The following is a 20,602-nucleotide window of genomic DNA, read 5'->3' as shown; positions in this document are numbered from 1 at the left end:
ACAAACCTTTTCCTGATCATTGTCTTTTCTCTCCCCAAATCACTTCACATCGTTTTGTATTGACTTAACTGTCTATGTATCAGCCCTTTCCCCCAGTAGAATGAAAGCCCTTTGAGAGCAGGGACTCTCCTTTTTGTTCTATTTCCAGCATCCAGAACAGTGCCTAGGACAGAGTAGGTAATTACTAAGCACATGAGGAATGAATGGATTGTATTCGTTGCAATTATTCCACTGCAGAACTCCTTGTCTGCTGAGATTTGTTTATTCCAATTTAATCCTGCTTTACACTGTCTTCAGGATATTTTAGTTCTTGAAGGACATCCCAGGCAACCTAAGGACCTTATCCAAAATCCTTTTGAAAATAGAATTTCATTCATACTTTTTTCATTGCTGAAATGATATCATAGTTTTAGCATTTATTCCAGTATGAGCAAGCATGGGACTTCTTTGACCCCAGGACACAACCACAAGAAAATCTCATTAATTACAGTCTACACTAACTGGAAATTTGTGATAATGCCCTAGGATGAAGTTTACATTTGCATCATCTGTATAAGGAAATGGTTTGCTAAGTAACTAAGATTTTAGCAAAAATCTTTAAACTACTTAACAGAATTGTTTTTAGGTCCACCAGAAGCATCCATTAACACACAAATTAATCCTCCAACATCAGTAAAATTATTCTTATATATTCCTGTTGTCTTGTCCCTCCTCTCGACTGACTTTTTTGTGGGTGCTGCTATTGTTAATGGAGTTATATTTCAGGCTTGACTTCAGGGTTACCTTTGATTCTTCCTTTTCCCTCCACATTTCTATGAACATCCAGTCAATCACCAAGTCTTCTCTTGATGTTGTGTGCCATTTTCATTGCCTCCATCCTTCATTGTCTGGACTTTTGTAATAGCCTCCTAATTTGGCTTCTTATTTCTTGTCTCTTTCTTCTCCACTGCACTAAATACGCTCCTACCAGATCTGCACTAAACACACTCCTACCAGATCACTGTCCTAAGATTACATTAAGAGCCCCTCTATATAACTACCCCCCCACCCCAAAAAAAGACCATAAGCTAGTCAATGGTAGGCATTGTATCCTCTTTTTTTATTTTAACCTGATGAAGTATCTAGGACTGATTGCACAATCTATAGGATTTTAATGCTTGCTAAATCATGGATGATTTTCTAGAAGGCAATATTTTGTCTAACTTAAATCGCTAAACAGCCTTGAAAATTATAACAGCAGATTCCTTGAGACGCTTTCTGTAATTCAGACCTCTCACCGATTCAAAGTGACATTTGCTACAATTAGGCCAACGAGTGAGCTTTCTCTTTATGTAGTGCCCATGCCTTAAAACCTCACACATCCGATAAAACTTCAAAGTGTCTGCCTAATAGGGCCATTATACTGTTTCCAACTTGAAGCTCCATTCTCCAAGACATTTCTATTTGTGAAACAAACCAAAGCAAAACGGAACTAGACAACTCTTTCATTTCCTTTTGCTACTTATAGAAATATAAATACAAGCCTCTGCTAGGTTATCAAAGTGCCAACTCTGGCAGGTCCCATCCAGTTGGAAGGCCTGTTGAGAATGTTTGAGGGACGGTGTCGTCATCTGAAGATCTGCCTAGCTACACTCAGGGAGGCTTAGCACCACTTTTTGCCATTGGGTGCCGAACTTTTTTGGCCAGGGCAATTCATGGAGATATGCAAGAGAAGGCACCATCAGTGAGTGGTGTATCCACGCTGAAGAACTCATTTGTCCCTTAACTCTAGAATATAAACGTAGTAATTTTTAAAATGCATATATTTTGTTAAACGACACCGTGCGAAAGATCCCAAACTAAAAGGGATTTACATTTTAAAAAAACACAAACAAAACCTGAACAGACCAAAAAAAAAAAATCTGAGTCAGTTTTTCATCCAGCTCATAACTCAAGTCCATCCAGTGAATCAGAAAGATGTGGATTCTGTATGCATAGCAACAGAAATCCCGATATCCCACTCGGAGGTCGAGTTTTAACTTAACTAGTAAATACCATCCATTAAATTGTGCCAAAACAAACACCGATGTAAGCAAAGTAATGTTTGTGTGTATATATCATGTGGTCACTGACAGTATGGGTCATAGCACTACTGACAAACAATTCCTAAGCGTTACTTTGACATTAGGAAGTCACAATCCATCAACTTAACGGCAAAGCAATAATCCTGGGGGGCCTGGGGGAGCTGGCCATTCAGAGCTACGTTGTGGGAAGGAGGCAGTAGTTCAAATAGCCCCTGTTTGGAAAATAGACACAAACTAAGCAAAAATTCCTTTATACTTCTACAACCAGCTATGAGAGAATATATTTTCTCAGCGAGAGAGGCTCATTTGAAGTACGTGAAATAGGAGTGAATATGGGAAATATCTGAAAAGCTAAAATAGCAACCAAGTAAATATCTGTTGGCTAGAAGCCTCTTTGGCTTCTAATCTAGATATCTAGGGAAGTGGAGAGATGAACCTGGGCCTAATGCCTGTGACCATGGAGACACAGCAGGAACACAGTAGGTGCTTAATAATGGTTTACAGAATTCAACTGAATTAAGCAGTTACCTCTTCCTTGGTGCTTGGTGAAAAGCAGTTCCAGTGACTTTACGACATATCCTGCTGTACTGCCCTGCTCCCCCATACCTCCTACCCAACCCCGAACATTTCAGAAAGGGCCACTTTATGCTTTGTTAACTGCAAAATAAGCCCCTCCAGCGTCTATGTAGTGCCAGGACACTGAAGCATATAGGAGACTTGAAAACACTACCTATAGAGATCAAAACTTTCAGGAGGGGGGTGGTCCAGAATTATGACTTTGTCATTCTAGGGTACCCTCCAAGGCAGCAGATTGGCAAACTCTTCTTTAATTTGTAGCCTTTGAAAGCTGCCCAGGACACTGAGAGGTTTACTGATTTGCCCAGGGCACACAGCCTGTAGGGCAGCTAGACTAGATGGCACAGTAGAGAAAGCTCCAGGCTAAGAGTCAAGAAGACTTGAGTTCAAATCTAACTTCAGAGACTTACTAGGTGTGAGACCCTGGGCAAGTCACTTAAGCCTGTTTGCCTCAATTTCCTTATCTGTAAAATGAGCTAGAAAAGGAAATGACAAACCACTCCAGTATCTCTGCCAAGAAAACCCCAAATCACACACGACTGAACAACAACTCAACACAGCCAATATGTGCAGAGGTAGGATTTGAACCAAGGTGTTCCTAACTCTAAGCATGGCCCTCCATCCTACTATGCTACACACATTGCACTGCCTCTCAGGCCAGGGCCATACGAGCAATGAAGGTTCAGTTAAAGTGTTTAGGTCTACTAAAGACCAGTAGCCCGGGAGTCGGGAGCCTTTGATTCTGCTCTAACCAACTGCATGGCCTCTGGTCACACTCAATCTCTCTGGCCTCAGGTTTCTCACCTGGAAGAATGAGGACCTTATTGTAGCTGATCTCCCCAAGTCCCCTTTCGAGTTCTAAGAGTCTCCAGTTCTAAGTATGTAGCTCTCAGAAATGTAGAGGGCTTAGATAAAGGGGTTGCTTCAGGAAAAGTCAGGACTTCCTAGAGCCTTCAACAATGTCATGGGTTAGACTCTTAAGTATTCCTCGCTCAGGAAGTGAACCCTGAATTAGAGGCTTGGGGACCCCACATCAGCACCCATACAGTAATGCTGGTTTGGTCTCCAGAAGTCTCTGCCACTTGATGTCACTTTATACATTCCAAAAGTGGTTTCCTCCGGTATCTCCTTAGTCTCATTCCCTCCCGCCACTCCGTGACCTCCACAAGTCTCATAGGCACAACTGGGGCAATAATCATACCTATGAACACATGGAAATGAGGCTTCAAACCCCCAAGCCAACAGTGGTATCTCTTCTTGTTTTCCTGTGCTCCCATAATGAAATGGGGGTACTCATGCAGGGGAGCCTGGAGAGGACATAACTGTCAGAAAGTGGTGTCATTACTAGACATGTGGGACAATGGTCCTCAAGCTTTTCATATAACTTAGTGAAAGTTAAAAGGATGATTTGGTTTCTGGTTCCTAATCTGCAAAATGAGAGGGTTAGACCAGATGATGTCTACATTCACTTCTGGCTTTGTATCTATGATGCTGTGTGAGAGGCCCCATGGCAACTGGCCTCAGAATCAGGAAGTCTTGGGCTCAAGTCTCATCTGATCCCTTGGGTCCTTGCCTTTGCCCCCTCCTCCCCATCCCCTCCCCCTCTGGAAACTGTCCAAAACTACATCACAAATGAGTTACTGATCCGTCTTGGTGGAGGAAGCTCCCCACACCAAAGGAAATTACCTACAAAAAAGAAATGATTTCCATTGTCCCTTCACACACATGGAGCCATCCATATGTGGTAGAGTCAGATTTCCATGCTTTTGATCTGCTAAAAAGGGGAAATCACCAGCTAGTCTTTGCTTCATTTCAGAGAGGACGAATCAAAAGGAACGGATGGACAGGGAAGGGTTCCAACCTTGTCACTCTCTCTACTGAAAAACATTCCCTTGTCCCCACTGCCCACCAAATGAATTGTGAAATCCTCAGTTTCACTTCTCAGTGGCATTCAAGGATCTCTACAATATGGTTCCAATATATCTTGCCAACAGTGTCTTCCACTGCTCCCCAAGAGGTCTACATGGCTCCAGCCAAACTGGACTCCTCACTGTTCTCTAAGTACTCGGGACATTCTCCTACTTGAGCCTGGAATATGCCCTCCCACCATCTCCACTTGTGAAATCCTAACTACAGTTATCCCTTCCACATTGTGGAAGTCTGCAGCTTCCACAAAACTCCCCCCAAATTCCCATTTAATTTCTTATACCAATACATGATATATCAAAACCACACCGGGGAAAGTCTCAACATGGAAGGGAAAACTGTTCTCTTCAAGGACCAGCTCATCAAAGGTTACTTCCTTAGGGAGGCCTTCGCCAAGTGTGATTTCTCTGACTGCTAAATCAATGCCCTAAGCAAAGACCTTTCCTGTATCTCTCTTATAGCATTGGCCACCTTCTGTCTGTGTGGTAGTTATCTATATACAGCATGTACTAGATGTCAAGCCCCTTAAGTAGAGAGACTCGCTGCTATGTCCCCTTCCCCAGGAAACTAGCAAAATGACTCAAATAGCAGGTGCCCAAGATATATTTGATAAGATGAAATGGATCATAAGTCTACGGGAATCCAGCAGATCGAAAGCCCTTTGAGGGTAGAGATTGGTTGGGTTGGGTTCTGATATTTCCAGCACCTAGCACAGTGCATGGTTCATAGCAAATAACTGCTTAATAATACTTGTACTGAATTGAAGTTGGCATGAGGTAGTAAAGGGGATGGGGCCAAGATGTGAGCAGATCTCATGGCTGAGAAGGGAGGAAAGTGGTGGTGAGAATGGCGAGAGGGCAACATTCAGTGAATTACATGGCTACCACCCAACACTTTTCATCCCTTGGGACCCAGCTGCTGAGCAGCACTGAGGAAGCCATCTCCCTTCCCCATTAGCTCAGCAACCCACTCAAAACCATCACAATGTTGAGCACATTTTTCTCAACTTTGTGGTGAGTTATCTTCAAGGAAAGAGGAATTCATTACAGAGGTGGATCATATGGGAAAGAAAATTAATCATTGGGAATGGAAAAAAAGGAGAAATGACATTTCCTGAATTTTGCTTCATTAAGCTTTTGTAAGTATTTGTAGTTAGAGGTGTGTGTGTGTGTGTGTGTGTGTGTGTGTGTGTGTGTGTGTGCGTGCCATCATGTTTTGTTCTGAATCTGGCTTAAAAAAACAAAACCCAAAAAAACCCAGTGAATGAAAGTAGTTGATAATCCACACAGTGCAGTGCAGAAGTCATTTCCCAAACAAACAACAGAAGCAAAGTTAAGACTGTTTCCATACCTGGGGCCGATGTTCTCGTGTGGAGCACAGACTCGCTGGGCAGCAGATCTTTTGAATTGGAGGTGAATGGTGATTGTCTAAATGAATCTTCCGAAAAGAAAGGGCTGGGAGGGGGGAAAAAAAGTAAGCTTTTGTAAATGGAGGTTGCTAACAAATAAATGCAAACGTGGCCCCAGACACATACATAAACTTTGGTCAATGGGTTTTGAGGAGAGTATTCCAGAGTATAGCAGGAGAACTGGGTTCTGGGGTAGATCAATGACTGAAGCAAGTTTCATCAGTCTATTTTTTTTTGTCTGTTTCCTCAAGTGGTTTTCATGACAGGTAGATAAAGTATAAGCCAAGTCCCAAAACCTAATGGTATGGGACCCTCCTCATTGGTGGACATTAATGTCCTATGCTTGCATGAGGGTTGGGACAAAGTTTATGAGGGTGGGAGAGAGAACTCCAGCCTTTTCAATCTCTTTAAGTCTCTTCATTCTGTCTTTAATTTCTTGAATATTTTCAGGTATCTTGAGTTTTCTCTGGGCTCTGCAGTCACTTTACCCACTTCTGGCTTTTAGCTTTGAGAGAGAAGTTGGACAATGCCAACCCCATTTCAGGTTGCTGAAGCGAAAATAAATTCTGGGAAGAAGCTGATGAAACTTGGAGAGACTGAAGAGAATGGATCTCTCCTCTCTTCCCCTCTCACCAGGCAGGGGGCACCGTTCTCCACCAATGAGGAGAGTCCTATACCAATGGGCTTTGGGACTTGGGTTATAATAGGAAATATCTACTTTGAAGTGTCTTCTTTAGCCTGCTACGCTGAGACGCATGCTGGGATTATTTGTTTCTCTTTTGTGCAAAGAATTCCATCTTTCCTTAGGATAAGCAGACAATCCTGTCAAAGGACACACACTTTGTTTTCTCCCTGGTGGTGATGGATTTGTCCTGATTCACTCAGACTGGCACCTGATCCCTCTTGTGAGCAGTAGCGCACACATGAAAGATGGCTGGGTAGGGTCAGGGGTGGAATGTGTGGCCATAGAGCTTAGAGAAACTAACTGATCCCCATGGAGCCTGAAACCACAGCCTCAGAGGCTCCAAACGGCTGAACCAACTGGTCACAACTAACAGAAAAGACTGAGATCCTCTTTAATGAGAGGATTTTCATACAATTCCACCTTAAACCTTATTTGAACCAAGGCAAGCTCAATCTCGTTACTGGGCTCAGAAGATATTATTTTTAAGCACGTCACATCATTTCTAGCTAGCACAAGACAGCAAAAGTGGAACTAAGAGGTAAGAGGTTATGTTTAAATTAATTTTAAAAATTGGTGGTAGGGGGAAGGGGAGGGAGCAGTGACTTCATCAATGTAGGAAGCTGTCAGAACATAAAAATTCTTTCTATACAGACTGACAACTCATCTGTAACCTGTATTCTTTGAGAGTTACCTGGAACGAGGGACTGAGAAGCTAAGTGGTTTGTTCACTATCACATGGATACTATGAGTCAGGGCTGAGGCAGAGAGCTCTTCCAAAGCTGGCCAATCCTGTCCCCTGCCCCCACCTCCCCCATGTTGCTTTTCAGTGGGTACAAAGTCATTTGATTATGAAATTTGAGTATTACTAATAGATAAAATGTAAAAGGCTACTTTTAAAGCTTGATCTAAAAGGCTAGGTATCAGGCATATTTAAAAATTCTGATTAGCTGGAAGATTCATTTCTGAGTGTATATACAGGGAAGAGGACTTCCTCATGTCATATTATGTCATAATCATACAATTATGTGGCTATCTTTTCCTGTAGGGTGGTAAAGCATATCATTTCATTTGAGAGAGTGTGGAAAGAGGGATTCTCTGAAATCAGAAAGGAGCAATTTTTCTCCCCAGATGTGATAAATACACATTTGGTATAGAAAAAAATAAACCCCAAACTACGTGGCTTTCAAAGGGCCAGGAGACTCTAACTATGACAAAGCCTTCCTTTTACTTGTACCGAATGAGAGAATTTTCAGGCTAGAAGGTACCATACAGATAATGTGGCACAAACCCATCATTTCACAGATGAGGATGCCATGGCCCAGGGGGTTAAATAACCTACCTGAGGTCACCTATCTAGTTGGTGGTTCTTTCCACAATTCCACACTTCCTCCTCTGAGAGAGATCAGTAGAGATCTGCATCTGCAGACTCTGTAAGTACAGAGTAATAAAGTGTCACCCTAAGCTTCTGGATGGGCCGTTACCAGGAGGATTACAAATTGTTAGCCCTCATGCATGACTGGCAACTCACCAGGTAATAGACAGATGCTAGCTATTAGTTCTGCCAGCATTCCCTGGTGAGAAGAATAAAGCCTCATTCTGATAAAGGGAGGAGAGAATGGAACTGGTGCCTAAAATATGTGGTGGTGTCTTCCCTTTCAGACCAGTACAGGACTAATATGGAGCCCGTGCCTCACCATGGGACACATTAGAAGTGCAACATTTCTTACCTTGCCTCATTCCTACAGGAAATGGTAGAGGCATGGTAGATGCTAAAATGTAGCATTCAAAAACAAGAATTAGAGAAGAGCTCAGAAATACGGGTTACAGATGACTAAGAGGAAGTAGGAAGTAAACAAATACTTAAAGATGTCTGAGAATGGATTTTTAAAGGGGTCTTGGCTAGTGATTAGCCTGACCTGATGGCTGGTAAAAAAAAATTTCTGGACTATTACAAATATAATCAAAGATACCCTACCTGTCAAGGAAGGTAGAGGGTGAAATCTACCTACATCTATCTACCAAGCTAGGTATTATAGGAAGTTGCATGATACAGAGTAGCAGTAGAGATACTCAGATACACGTGGGAGACAAAGAAGAAGTGGCAACAAATCCCATGGCCCCACATGTCTATACACAAAAACATAGAGATTGGGGAAGAGATACTAAAGTAAGGAGGCAAATTTGAGCTTATGGGTATTTGGAAACTTGGTGCATTAGGACTCACGACTTCTAGAACAGAAGAGTTTTTGTGTGTGCGTGCGTGCGTGCGTGCGTGTGTGTGTGTGTGTGTGTGTGTGTGTAAGCACATGTTAAAAATAACAGGACAGCTAAAGGGAACAGAGATGTATATACAGAGCAGCAGCACTATTTAATAAGAGCATATTCTCATATAAGGAACCAGAGCAACAATACATGGAAGAGAGCATTGAAATGAGGATCAATGGAAACAGAAGCAGAAACTATAGTCATTGAGGGTATACTATAGACCATCTGGCCAGAAGGAGGCTATAAATGAAGAGTTGTGGAAACAGAGCATGAAGCCCAGCACAGAGACATGTTATCTGTAGTAGATGAAAAACTCTAATTTTTTAGACATTTGCTGAAGCATATTTGGCTCAAAGTAGAGAAGCTAATATTTCTCAACTTTACTGATGATATTTTTATCCTTCAGAATATAGAAGAGCCAGTAAAGGAGGGGAAATGATATTATGAAATTGCTTCTCAGCAAAAGGAAGAACTGATTGCTGAAGTTTGTGATAGAGGTGAGAAAAATCAGGCATAATCTCACCAACAGTCCCCCCAGTCCACAATCATCATCAAAAAAGTCAGCCTAAGAGAGATGAGAAGTGCTCAAGAATCAATTCTGAAGATATAATCAATTCTGGTAAGAAAAAAAAGGGGGAAGAATTTTTCGCTAAAGAGAATGGCATGAAAAAATAGGAAGATTAGGGAAGCAGCATGGTATAGTGAAAAGCAATCAAATCTGGAGTCAGGGAACCTATGCTTACATCTCACTGATATATTTATTTTGTGTGGGTGACCTTGGGCATGTCACTTAAACTATCTAGGCTCAGTTTCCTCATATGTAAAATAAAGGAGTCAGACTAGACAGACTCTGAGGTCCTCTACAGCTCGAGATCTATGATCATCAACCAACTTATATTTTAAATGGACAGAAGCTGAAAGCCAGCATGGGTAACAGAACTGAGGCTGATGATACGTCACTCTAGTAAAATCACATTTAGAATTCTGCATTCGGTTCCAGGTGCCATATTTTTGAAGGAACTCTCTTAAGCTCTAGAGGCGGGCAACCAACCAGGATGTCAAAAGACCTTAAGGATTATAACCTATGAGAATCAGTTAAGTGAAATGGGGATGTTTAGCTTCGGAAGAAGGCTTCTGAGGTAAGTGATAGCTCTTTTCACATGTTTGTAGGGCTATCACATGGAAGGTGTGGCCCCAGAAGGTATAACATGGAGAAATGTGAAGAAGTTTCCACGAGGCAAATTTAGGCTCAATGTAAGGCAAGTATGCTCCAAAGAATTGTCCCCACGTTCACTGGGGGTGGGGTGGGGCTCCCTTTCACTGCAGGTCTCAAGTTTGTGAATAATGCATGTTCTGTATCACACACAGTGACAGCAATATTGTAATGATAATCAGCTGTGAAAGACTTAGCTACTCTAATGAATACAATAGTCCATGACAATTCCAAAAGACTCAGGAAGAAAAATGCAATCTATCTCCAGAGAGTACTGATGGGCTCTTGAGTGCACTTTGGAATACATTTTTTTTTTGCACTTTATTTTGCTTGCTCCACCTTGCAACATGGCTAATATTGAAATAAGTTTTGCATGACTTTATATTTTTAATGAGTATCATATTGCTTGCCTTCTCAATGGGTGGGGGAAGGAGAAAATTTGGAACTCAAAATAAAAAAAAATAATGTTCTGGTGCAGCTACAGGTTGGATGAGATGGCAACTCAAGTTAGTAATTTTAAAGTTAACTCTAAAGTTGCTAGAAGAGAATGTTCATGATACATACTGGGAATACTTCAATACATTAATGACTTGTGATTTCATTGCTACTGGTAGGTAGTTCTTCTTAACAACACAGATCCATGACTCTTTTATAACTTAACAGATGGACCTTTGGGAGTTACTGTGACAGAGAAATTGATCTGTTGCCAATCTAGTGATGAACCTCTTTGAGCTTATCACCGCTCGTCCTCGGATGACAGGTCATTACTGGGCCCATCCTTGAAGTGGTTCAGCTTGACAGAACCTGCCCATGCCTCTGCTCTACTGGCATAGCCTGTGTGAACCTAAGGTAAGCCCCACATTGTAATGAGATAGTAGAGTTGGTCTTGAGAGAAGATCCTACTAGGGATCATTCCTGGGAATGACTAGTTTTTTAATTTAACTGGCAAACGGGAAGAATAGCATTGCATCCTCTAATCACTTATTTAAACCCAGTATCCTCCGTCCTTGAACTCAGATCCATATCCTTGGCTGCCCACAGAGTATCTTCACTATGATGATCTGCTGGTACCACAAACTAAATATGTCCAAATCCCGTCAGATGATCTTTTCCCCAACATCTGCTCCTTTTTCTGACCACTGTTTTTATTAGTGGCACTCTGTACCCAGCTGCACGTGCTCACAATGATCTTTTCCCTTCTCTTCTTGGATCTCTTATAGTCTATCAATTGCTGAGTCCAGTCCATTCTACCTCAGCCATCTCTCTTTTATCCTTCCCTTTTTCTCATCTTGCTTTCATTGCCTTAGTGTAAGCCCTCATTACAGCCTAGTGAAACCTCCTAAGAGCTGTCCCTGCCTTCAGTCTCTCTATCTTTCACACCAGACTAATCTTCCTTAAGGATGTATCTGGATACATCAATCCTTCGCTCAAAAGTTTTCAATGAGTATTCTTAGCTAAATAAAGTTCCAATTGTACAGAATGGCATTCAAGAACGCATCTATAACAAAAAAAAGTTCATCTCTATGCCTTTGTCCAAACTATTCTTTATGTTTGAGAGGTTACTTCCCTTTCTTCTGCCTATAGGATTCTTACTCAAGATGCAGAATGAAACATACATTTTTTAAAACATGGCTAATGTAGGAATTTGTTTTGCCTATAAGTATTTGTTACAAGGATTTTTTTTTTCTTATTCCTAACTGGGGGTGGGAGAGAAAATAAACCTTTGTTAATTTTAAAAAGGTTAAAAAAAAGTTCCTGCTCATCCCTTAAAACTCAACTTAAACAGCACCTCTTCTCCATGAATCCTCCCATCTCTCCCTCATTTGATAATAACCTTTCCCCTCTTCCTTCCAGACCTGAACAGAACCTCTCCTGTGCGCATACCCATCATAGTAAGTGGCATATGTAGCATATTTCTCTCCTAGATGGTAAGCTCCAGGAGCACAGGGACCATGTCTTATCTTCTCCAGTGCTGCATAGTGCTATGTACAAGGCAAGCAGGGAAAATGCCTGTTGAATTACAGGCAGATATTCTTTTTTACCAGATGTAAGAAGAAGCCCTGTTTTCTCTGAAATGATCACAATAGATGCTATTTAAAAGGATAATGTAATAATGTTCCAAATTATTTCCCAGCCTGGATATTAAGCTAGAATTTTGAAGAACAGAAATAAGATTTAAAAGGAGACATATTATATTCTAAAGATGCACCATGACAAAAGGGCCACCAATGTTTTATGAGGCTGAGAGGCAGCAGAGAAAATTCCAGAAGCCCAGGAAGGCTTGAATCTGATGTAGGAAAGTCTGGCACATCAGGGAGTGATTAACAGAGCACCAGACAAAGCAAACCGCTATATTCCTTCTTGTCAGGACCCTTCTCCATCTGCTTTGAGTCTTTTACTATTGATGAAATCATTGGCTTTATAGCATGCAGAGTACTTCAGAGTTGTTTGGTATCTGAAATAGATGCACCAAGGGAAGCAGTAAATGTAGCTAAAAAATCCTTAGTGCACTACCATTTAGGAAGCCAATCTGGATCCCTAATTGTTAGCAGTGTTCCTCCCCCCTGTAATTATCATGTGCATCAGCTGTGACCATGCTGTTTCACCCAAGAAGAATATGCACTCCTTGAGGGCAGCAATATTCCCTAACCCCCCACTTCGGTCTTTGTAGCCCCAATGCCCAGGAGTTTGTAGGCCTTGAACAAATGCTCATTGGAATAGACTAACTTGAAACTTTGCCTTTTTGGCAATTTCAGATACATCCCTAGCAAATAATTCCCAGGATCTGGGCATTCTAGAGTAGTAGATTTCTAGGCCTAGGCCTAATAATATGCAGTCATTGATTCTGTGGACAGAGATAATACTACCCAAGGAATTGCATCCAAGGGAAGACAAGCCCACAAGAGTGATGATGTCACAAGATCCTATAAGTTCAGAATGGATGCCAAATCACTCTAATAGCATCAAAAGTAGGTAGGCACTGAAATATTAAGACATAGACCCTTGAGGAGATTGAGGGGATTAGGACAACAAATGGTTAATTGTGGGAACCAAGTGAATGCAGGGAGTTTTCACACAATTGTACACCTCGAGTAACCTGTATGTCTTATCTGAAAACTGGCCCTGTACTGATCAATCAGTTATTGTATCCATGTTCTCTTGATTGTTTACAGACAACTGGGAGGAACGGGACACCTCTTTTTCTGAATTCAGGGAATTGCACCTATTTGCTTTCCCCCTTTCCAACTTGGAAAGTCCCTTTCATCCAATTAGAAACTAGATCACTGAATGTTGTACTGCACCCTTTTAATTGATTGGCCTTATTTCAATAATTGTTTTCAATGTATAAAAAGTCTGTCTACCCCTGTATTTGGGGTCCAGGCCTAAACTGAGAAGCTCTGGTCTCTGTTGAGCATTGGCATACGTTGCTTAATAAATCGTTATGCTTGGAAGACTGAACTTTTGTTTCTTCAGTCATTTCATCTTTCACCCACCATACCCTCCATACGAGAACTACAGCTCTGGGGAGATGAGTGGGTAGAGAAAACCCTTCCCTCTCTCCACCACCACAAACATTTCTAAGCATGCTATGCCTATATTCATTTGATGACTGCATGCTAGGGTTAAATCCAAAGGAACTTTGGTTATCCTGAGCTGTGTTCGTGTTTTGGGAGATCAGGAGGGGCTGACCTTATGATTCTGATATTAGATTAGCAATACCAAGCAATTTAATTTTTAAGATGATGTAGCAACATTTCTTAAGCCTTTCTCCTTTTCACCTTATAAGTCATTGTGTCTGATCTAGGAGGAAGCGCTATCCAGTCTGGTCCAACCTTCAGAACCCTGAAAGCAGGGTTATAACTAGAATTTTTGCACCTGGAGCAAGTAGCACAAACTGCACCCCAGGACAAGAGGCATAGGAAGGGCTGGGACATAGGAGACAGATTGCCAGCACAGGGGGGTGAGGTTACTGCTGAGACAGCCACTGTTGGAGTGAGGGAGAGGATGATGGGGGGAGGGGGGAGAGGCAGGGAGCGAGGCAGGGGGATCTCACCCTAGCCTCCCCCCCGCCCCGGTTGCTTCCTATTTCAACTAATTATTCATTGTTAACCAGGTGACAAGTTCTGTTGGTTCTATGATGCTGAAGGACTGTGAATTCTGTGAGCATCCTCTAAACTCAGTGCCCTGGGCAAAGGCCACTTCACTCTGCCCAAGCTATGGCTCTACACAGAAGTCCTGATGAAGCTATTCCCTTGTTTAGGTCTTCACAGTGATGACCAACAATAGAGATGAAGTACTAGGGGCTGCCTGACAGTAAGGCCAAATCAGTTTTGCAAATAAGAGGTGGGGGGAAAGAACCAATGAAATAACGCTATACATGAACATCAATATACATGCAGACCATGTTCTTAAAAAGCTGTAGGACTGACTCAGCCAATCCTACCAAAAGGCAAATTCATCTTTAAATTATTAAAGGGAAGATTATCCATTGTCCTTGTTCTTTTGCCCTTTAACTTCCTGTTTGCTGGTCCTTTTCTTGTTACAAGGAACTGCTTCCTGAATGTGAGCAAAAGAAAATAAAAAAGACAAAGAGTAAATCTGTCAATTGGGCTGCTCATTAATAGCTTTGGAAAAAAGTTTGAAGGGTTAGGGGGACAATGTTTGTGCTGATGTTTATAACCAAGAGTTTTCACACTTATTCTAGCAATAGATCCTTGCAAATAAAGTCAACACTCAACATCACAGGTTCATCTTGACCCTGGACTGTGGCTACCTGTAAGACTGAGTTAATTGGCATAAATACTATACAATTCAATAATAAACAGTCCCTTCAAGCTGCATGGCTGCACTTAGGGCTCTCGACCACCTCACCTCTCTCTCTCTCTCTCTCTCTCTCTCTCTCTCTCTCTCTCTCTCTCTCTCTCTTTCTCCCCCTTCCTCCCTCTTTCTCTCTTCTCTTTGTCTCCTTCTCCCTTTCTCTCTTCTCTTCTCTTCTCTCTGTCTCCGTCTCCCTCTCCCTCTCTCCCCCCCTCCCTCCCTTCTCTCTTTTCATCAATGTCAGTCTTCTATTACATAGATTTAGCCATCTTCTGTTCCTAACAAATGCAGAGATGCTTCTCGATGGGCTCGTTTACTTTTCTTTTGTAGAAGAAAGGCCCAAAATATTGATAGGAAATCCTTGTACATTTGCCTGGGAAATTCTTGGTCACTATACAATGCTGACTACAGGGCCAGTAGATCTCAGTGATGTGAATGGAAAGGATTTACTACACTAAATAATAAAATGCCTCATATTAGATCATAGCAAAATGAATCACTATGTAGTGCCAAGTGCCAAGTAGGGCACAAAAATTATTCTTTACCATATAAGTGTCAATATAAGATGTCAGCCTCTTGTAGGACAGCATAACCACTTCTCTAAGAAGCCCTCTCTTTCCGAATGAAATCATTCCTTTCAATTTGTCTGCATGCCTTAAATACCTACGGTCTGCAGACCATTCCACTTGGTGATGACGGGGAAGGGGCAGAGGCAGTGTAAAACTCAGATGAGATCTGATACTTCCTCTCCTAAAAGTTATGACCTAGTTGGGGGACATGACACAACTGTAAAGAAAAGGGATAAAAATGACAAACATCAAGAAGAGCCTCTACTACATTCTCTACCATATATTATAGCCTAAATTCTACTTGTACTATATATAGCCCAGTCCCACCACTTTTTAAGGGACAAATCTGAACAAAATAGACATTTTTTTTTCCTTTCTAAAGATGAAGACCTTCTGCAAGGTCCTAGTTTGATGGACATGAAGGATGATGGACAAAAGTATTTATTTTTTATAATTTTCTATTTATTTCCTGTCATACGGTTCAGGTTTAAGGAGCAATAGAAGCCAAAGGCTTGTTTAGTGCTTGGAAACAACACAACTGTCTATTACGAAATCCTACTTAAGGAAGAAGGTTGGAAGGCTTCTTTGAATATGTTGAACACCAGATACAATAAAATATGAAACTGAATATATTTTAAATGGATAGAAAATGCTATTATCAGTGTGAGATGCATAGAGCAATCAGTCGTCTAGGTGTGTTAGAGCAAAGGTCAAAATCAATATGAAATTGGAAGAGAGGATAAAGACTAGAAGAAGACACTGTGAATAATTGTGACTGTGTCACCCAACTTATTAAAACAAACTGTTGATGTTGAAAAAGAGAAAAGAGAAAAAAGCAGAAGTGTTGGTCTCAATCATCACCATTTCCTACAAAAATTCAACTGATATAAATTAGTGTCCTGGCTGCTGAGGCTCACACCAAGCAGATGCATAACGGCCGTCAGGGGTTAACAATGAGTTAGAATATAAACTAATTTATAAAACATTACGGAGGATGAAAGGAGAAAATTATAAGCAACACCACCTCATTAAAACAATGAAAAACATTAGAAGAAAAAACAAGCCTACGGTAAGCTTGGCATGAGCTCCAACTAAGATAACATTAACCCAAGAGCATTCATAAATGAAAATAGAATGATAGCGAGTCACAGCACCAACCCAATGATGACAATGTGCGGGAATTTGTATAAGGACATCCAGGAACTGTGGTCACAAAAGGAGGTAGAGAAGTTATATAGCAAAAACTAGGGATAATGATAGCCCAAAGTGGCTTGTTAAAGACCTAGAAGAAGGCCTCTGGCACCTTGCATAGGAGTGGAGGATCTATGAGACAGTATGAACAAGAATCACACAAAAGGTGTGGCAAACTGCAAAGGAGGAAGGATTGTCCCCATTGAGGAGATCACAAGTCTTTTGAGGTATTTAAGTACAAAGCAGGCAACTGGAAGACAAGGGGCGGAGCCAAGATGGCAGCTGGAAAGCAGGGACTAGCGTGAGCTCCCCACCGAGTCCCTCCAAAAACCTATAAAAAAATGGCTCTGAACCAATTCCAGAACTGCAGAACCCACAAAAGAGCAGAGGGAAGCAGGGCTCCAGCCCAGGGCAGCCTAGATGGTCTCTGGGTGAGGTCTATCCCACATGGAGCTGGGAGCTGGGAGCAGAGCCCAGCGTGAGCGGCATGGAACAACCAGACCAGGAGCCGGGCAGAGCGTGCCCTAGCGCCCTGAATCAGTGAGCTGCGGCAGTTACCAGACTTCTCAACCCACAAACACCAAAGACAACAGAAAAGGTTAGTGGGAAAAGCTGCAGGAGTGGAAAGAGTTCCCGGTTTGGCCACCGCCCTCGGGGCAGCGGAGGTGGGGCAGCTACAGCTGCAGTTGCTTTGGGCCCCAGGCCCACCTGGTGGGAGGAATTAAGTGGTGGATCAGAGCAGGAGTGCACAGCCTGCTGAAGGTCTAAGCCCAGTCCAGGTTGGGGGTTCTTGGGGAAGGAGGAGTGCTGGTGTGGCAGAGCTGGCGCATCCCCCCCAAATGTCTACAAGCACTCATACCCTGACAAAAAACTCAAGGGTCAAGTTAGTTGGCTGGGAATATGGCCAGGCACCGAAAACACACCCAGATTCAATTTCAGGCTTTGGATTCTTTCTTTGGTGACAAAGAAGACCAAAACATACAGACAGAAGAAGTTAACAAAGTCAAAGAGCCCACAACAAAAGCCTCCAAGAAAAACATGAACTGGTCCCAGGCCATGGAAGAGCTCAAAAAGGATTTGGAAAAGCAAGTTAGAGAAGTAGAGGAAAAATTGGGAAGAGAAATGAGAAGGATGTGAGAAAACCATCAAAAACAAGTCAATGACTTGCTAAAGGAGACCCAAAAAATACTGAAAAATATACTGAAGAAAACAACACCTTAAAAAATAGACTAACTCAAATGGCAAAAGAGCTCCAAAAAGCCAATGAGGAGAAGAATGCCTTGAAAGGCAGAATTAGCCAAATGGAAAAGGAGGTCCAACGGACCACTGAAGAAACTACTACCTTAAAAATTAGATTGGAGCAAGTGGAAGCTAGTGACTTTAGGAGAAATCAAGACATTATAAAACAGAACCAAAGGAATGAAAAAATGGAAGACAATGTGAAATATCTCATTGGAAAAACCACTGACCTGGAAAATAGATCCAGGAGAGATAATTTAAAAATCATTGGACTACCTGAAAGCCATGATCAAAAAAAGAGCCTAGATATCATCTTTCAAGAAATTATCAAGGAGAACTGCCCTGATATTCTAGAGCCACAGGGCAAAATAGAAATTGAAAGAATCCACCAATCGCCTCCTCAAATAGATCCCAAAAAGAAATCTCCTAGGAATATTGTCGCCAAATTCCAGAGCTCCCAGATCAAGGAGAAAATACTGCAAGCAGCCAGAAAGAAACAATCTGAGTATTGTGGAAACACAATCAGAATAACCCAAGATCTGGCAGCTTCTACATTAGGAGATCGAAGGGCTTGGAATACAATATTCTGGAGGTCAATGGAGCTAGGATTAAAACCTAGAATCACCTACCCAGCAAAACTGAGTATCATGCTCCAAGGCAAAATATGGATTTTCAATCAAACAGAGGACTTTCAAGCTTTCTCAGTGAAAAGACCAGAGCTGAATAGAAAATTTGACTTTCAAACACAAGAATCAAGAGAAGCATGAAAAGGTAATCAAGAAAAAGAACAAGAAAAAGAAATTGCAAGGGACTTACTAAAGTTGAACTGTTTTGTTTACATTCCTACATGGAAAGATGATGTGTATGATTCATGAGACCTCAGTATTAGGGTAGCTGAAGGGAATATGCGTGTGTGTGTGTATATATATATATACATATATATATATAAGTGAATGTATGTATATATGTATGTGTGTATATATATATATATATAAAAGAGAGAGAGAGAGAGAGAGAGGGAGAGAGAGAGAGAGAGAGAGAGGGCACAGGGTGAGGTGAAGATGAAGGGAAGAGATCTAAAAGAAATAAAATCAAATTAAGGGATGAGAGAGGATTATATTGAGAGAGGGAGACAGAGAGAGATAGAATGGGGTGGATTACCTCGCATAAAGGTGGCAAGAGGAAGCAGTTCTGTGGGAGGAGGGGAGAGGGCAGGTGAGGGGTGAATGAGTGAATCTTGTTCTCATCAGATTTGGCCTGAGGAGATAATACCATACATACTCAGTTGGGTATCTTACCCCACAGGAAAAAAGAGGGAAGAAGATAAAAAAAGGGGGGATGATGGAGGGGAGGGCAGATGGGGGTGGAGGTAATCAAAAACAAACACTTTGGAAAAGGGACAGGGTTGAGGGAGAAAATTCAATAAAGGGGGATGGGTTGGGAAGGAAAAAAATGTAGTTAGTCTTTCACAACATGAGTATTGTGGAAGGGTTATACATAATGATACACATGTGGCCTATGTTGAATTGCTTGAATTATTAGGGAGGGTGGGAGGGAAGGGAAAAGGGGAGAGAATTTGGAACTCAAAGTTTTAAAAACAGATGTTCAAAAACAAAAAAAAAGTTTTTTGCATGCAACTAGAAAATAAGATACACAGGCAATGGGGCATAGAAATTTATCTTGCCCTACAAGAAAGGAAGGGAAAAGGGGATTGGAGGGGAGTGGGGTGACAGAAGGGAGGGCTGACTGGGGAACAGGGCAACCAGAATATACGCCATCTTGGAGTGGGGGGAGGGTAGAAATGGGGAGAAAATTTGTAATTCAAACTCTTGTGAAAATCAATACTGAAAACTAAATATGTTAAATAAACAAATTAAACAAAAAAGAAGGCAACTATAATTCAACAGGCTACACAGCGTTGGGATACAATAGAGACAGGTTACAAACAGCAAAGCAGGATAAAAACTGGGGTGGGGGGGGGAGAAAGTAAAATTAAACTTGCGTTATAATAAATTTTGGTTTAGCTCTGTCATGTTTTTGCTTAGTTCTGCCATGGCCCAGAGTGCAGTATGAGTCTATTGCAAGTAAGAGCTCAAGATGAGTGGTTTCTACTATCTTTTAAGGCAAATCGTCTAGAAGTAATACACTGGTTTCTGACTGTTTTATCTACCAACAAAGCCCCCTTTCTCCTTTCCCATAGTAAGTGGAAAATTGGAAAATGATCTCTCTCATCTGGTGGGAGTAGCTGATATCTGTCCATTCTAAACATATATACCAAATTATATACCTCAACAGGGCCTCTCATATGTTTCAAATAGCCAGAGAAAATACAGGCATAGGCAGGGTAGCTTTATAGCATTAATTTAGGTAAGGTTGTGGCTTTTTTTTTTTAAAGAAATGGGGGGGAAAAAAGCTGATGTAGGTATGTCTGTTTTTCCAAATAGGAACTGGAAGGTCCAAGCTGGTGGTGGGAACATTCTGTGATGGCTGCCCAGCCCTTCTTAACAATAGCTTCTTCCCCTCTCATTCCTCTCAACCTTTAATCCAAAGGGTAACTCAGGGCAGGTAAGAGGATGATAATTTCAGTCTCTGAGCAAAATAAGAGGACAGAGGCTCCTATGGTCATTTTATTTTCTGACACTGAAGAGA

The 20,602-nt window shown here is 41.6% G+C and overlaps 1 protein-coding gene across 1 annotated transcript in view; it reads right to left on the bottom strand.

Annotated features, from left to right (window-relative positions):
- The window catches only part of ZNF827 (zinc finger protein 827), a 256,024-nt gene that overhangs the window by 73,368 nt on the left and 162,054 nt on the right, over positions 1–20,602 (bottom strand). Inside the window, exon 8 of the mRNA XM_036764568.1 lies at positions 5,916–6,019. Coding sequence (XP_036620463.1) covers positions 5,916–6,019 — 104 coding nt within the window. The remainder of the gene's footprint in view (positions 1–5,915; positions 6,020–20,602) is intronic.

Source organism: Trichosurus vulpecula, chromosome 6 (assembly GCF_011100635.1).
Source record: "Trichosurus vulpecula isolate mTriVul1 chromosome 6, mTriVul1.pri, whole genome shotgun sequence".
Classification (NCBI taxonomy): domain Eukaryota; kingdom Metazoa; phylum Chordata; class Mammalia; order Diprotodontia; family Phalangeridae; genus Trichosurus; species Trichosurus vulpecula.
The sequence above is the reverse complement of the archived record's forward strand: the minus strand, read 5'-3'. Positions and strand labels throughout refer to the sequence as shown.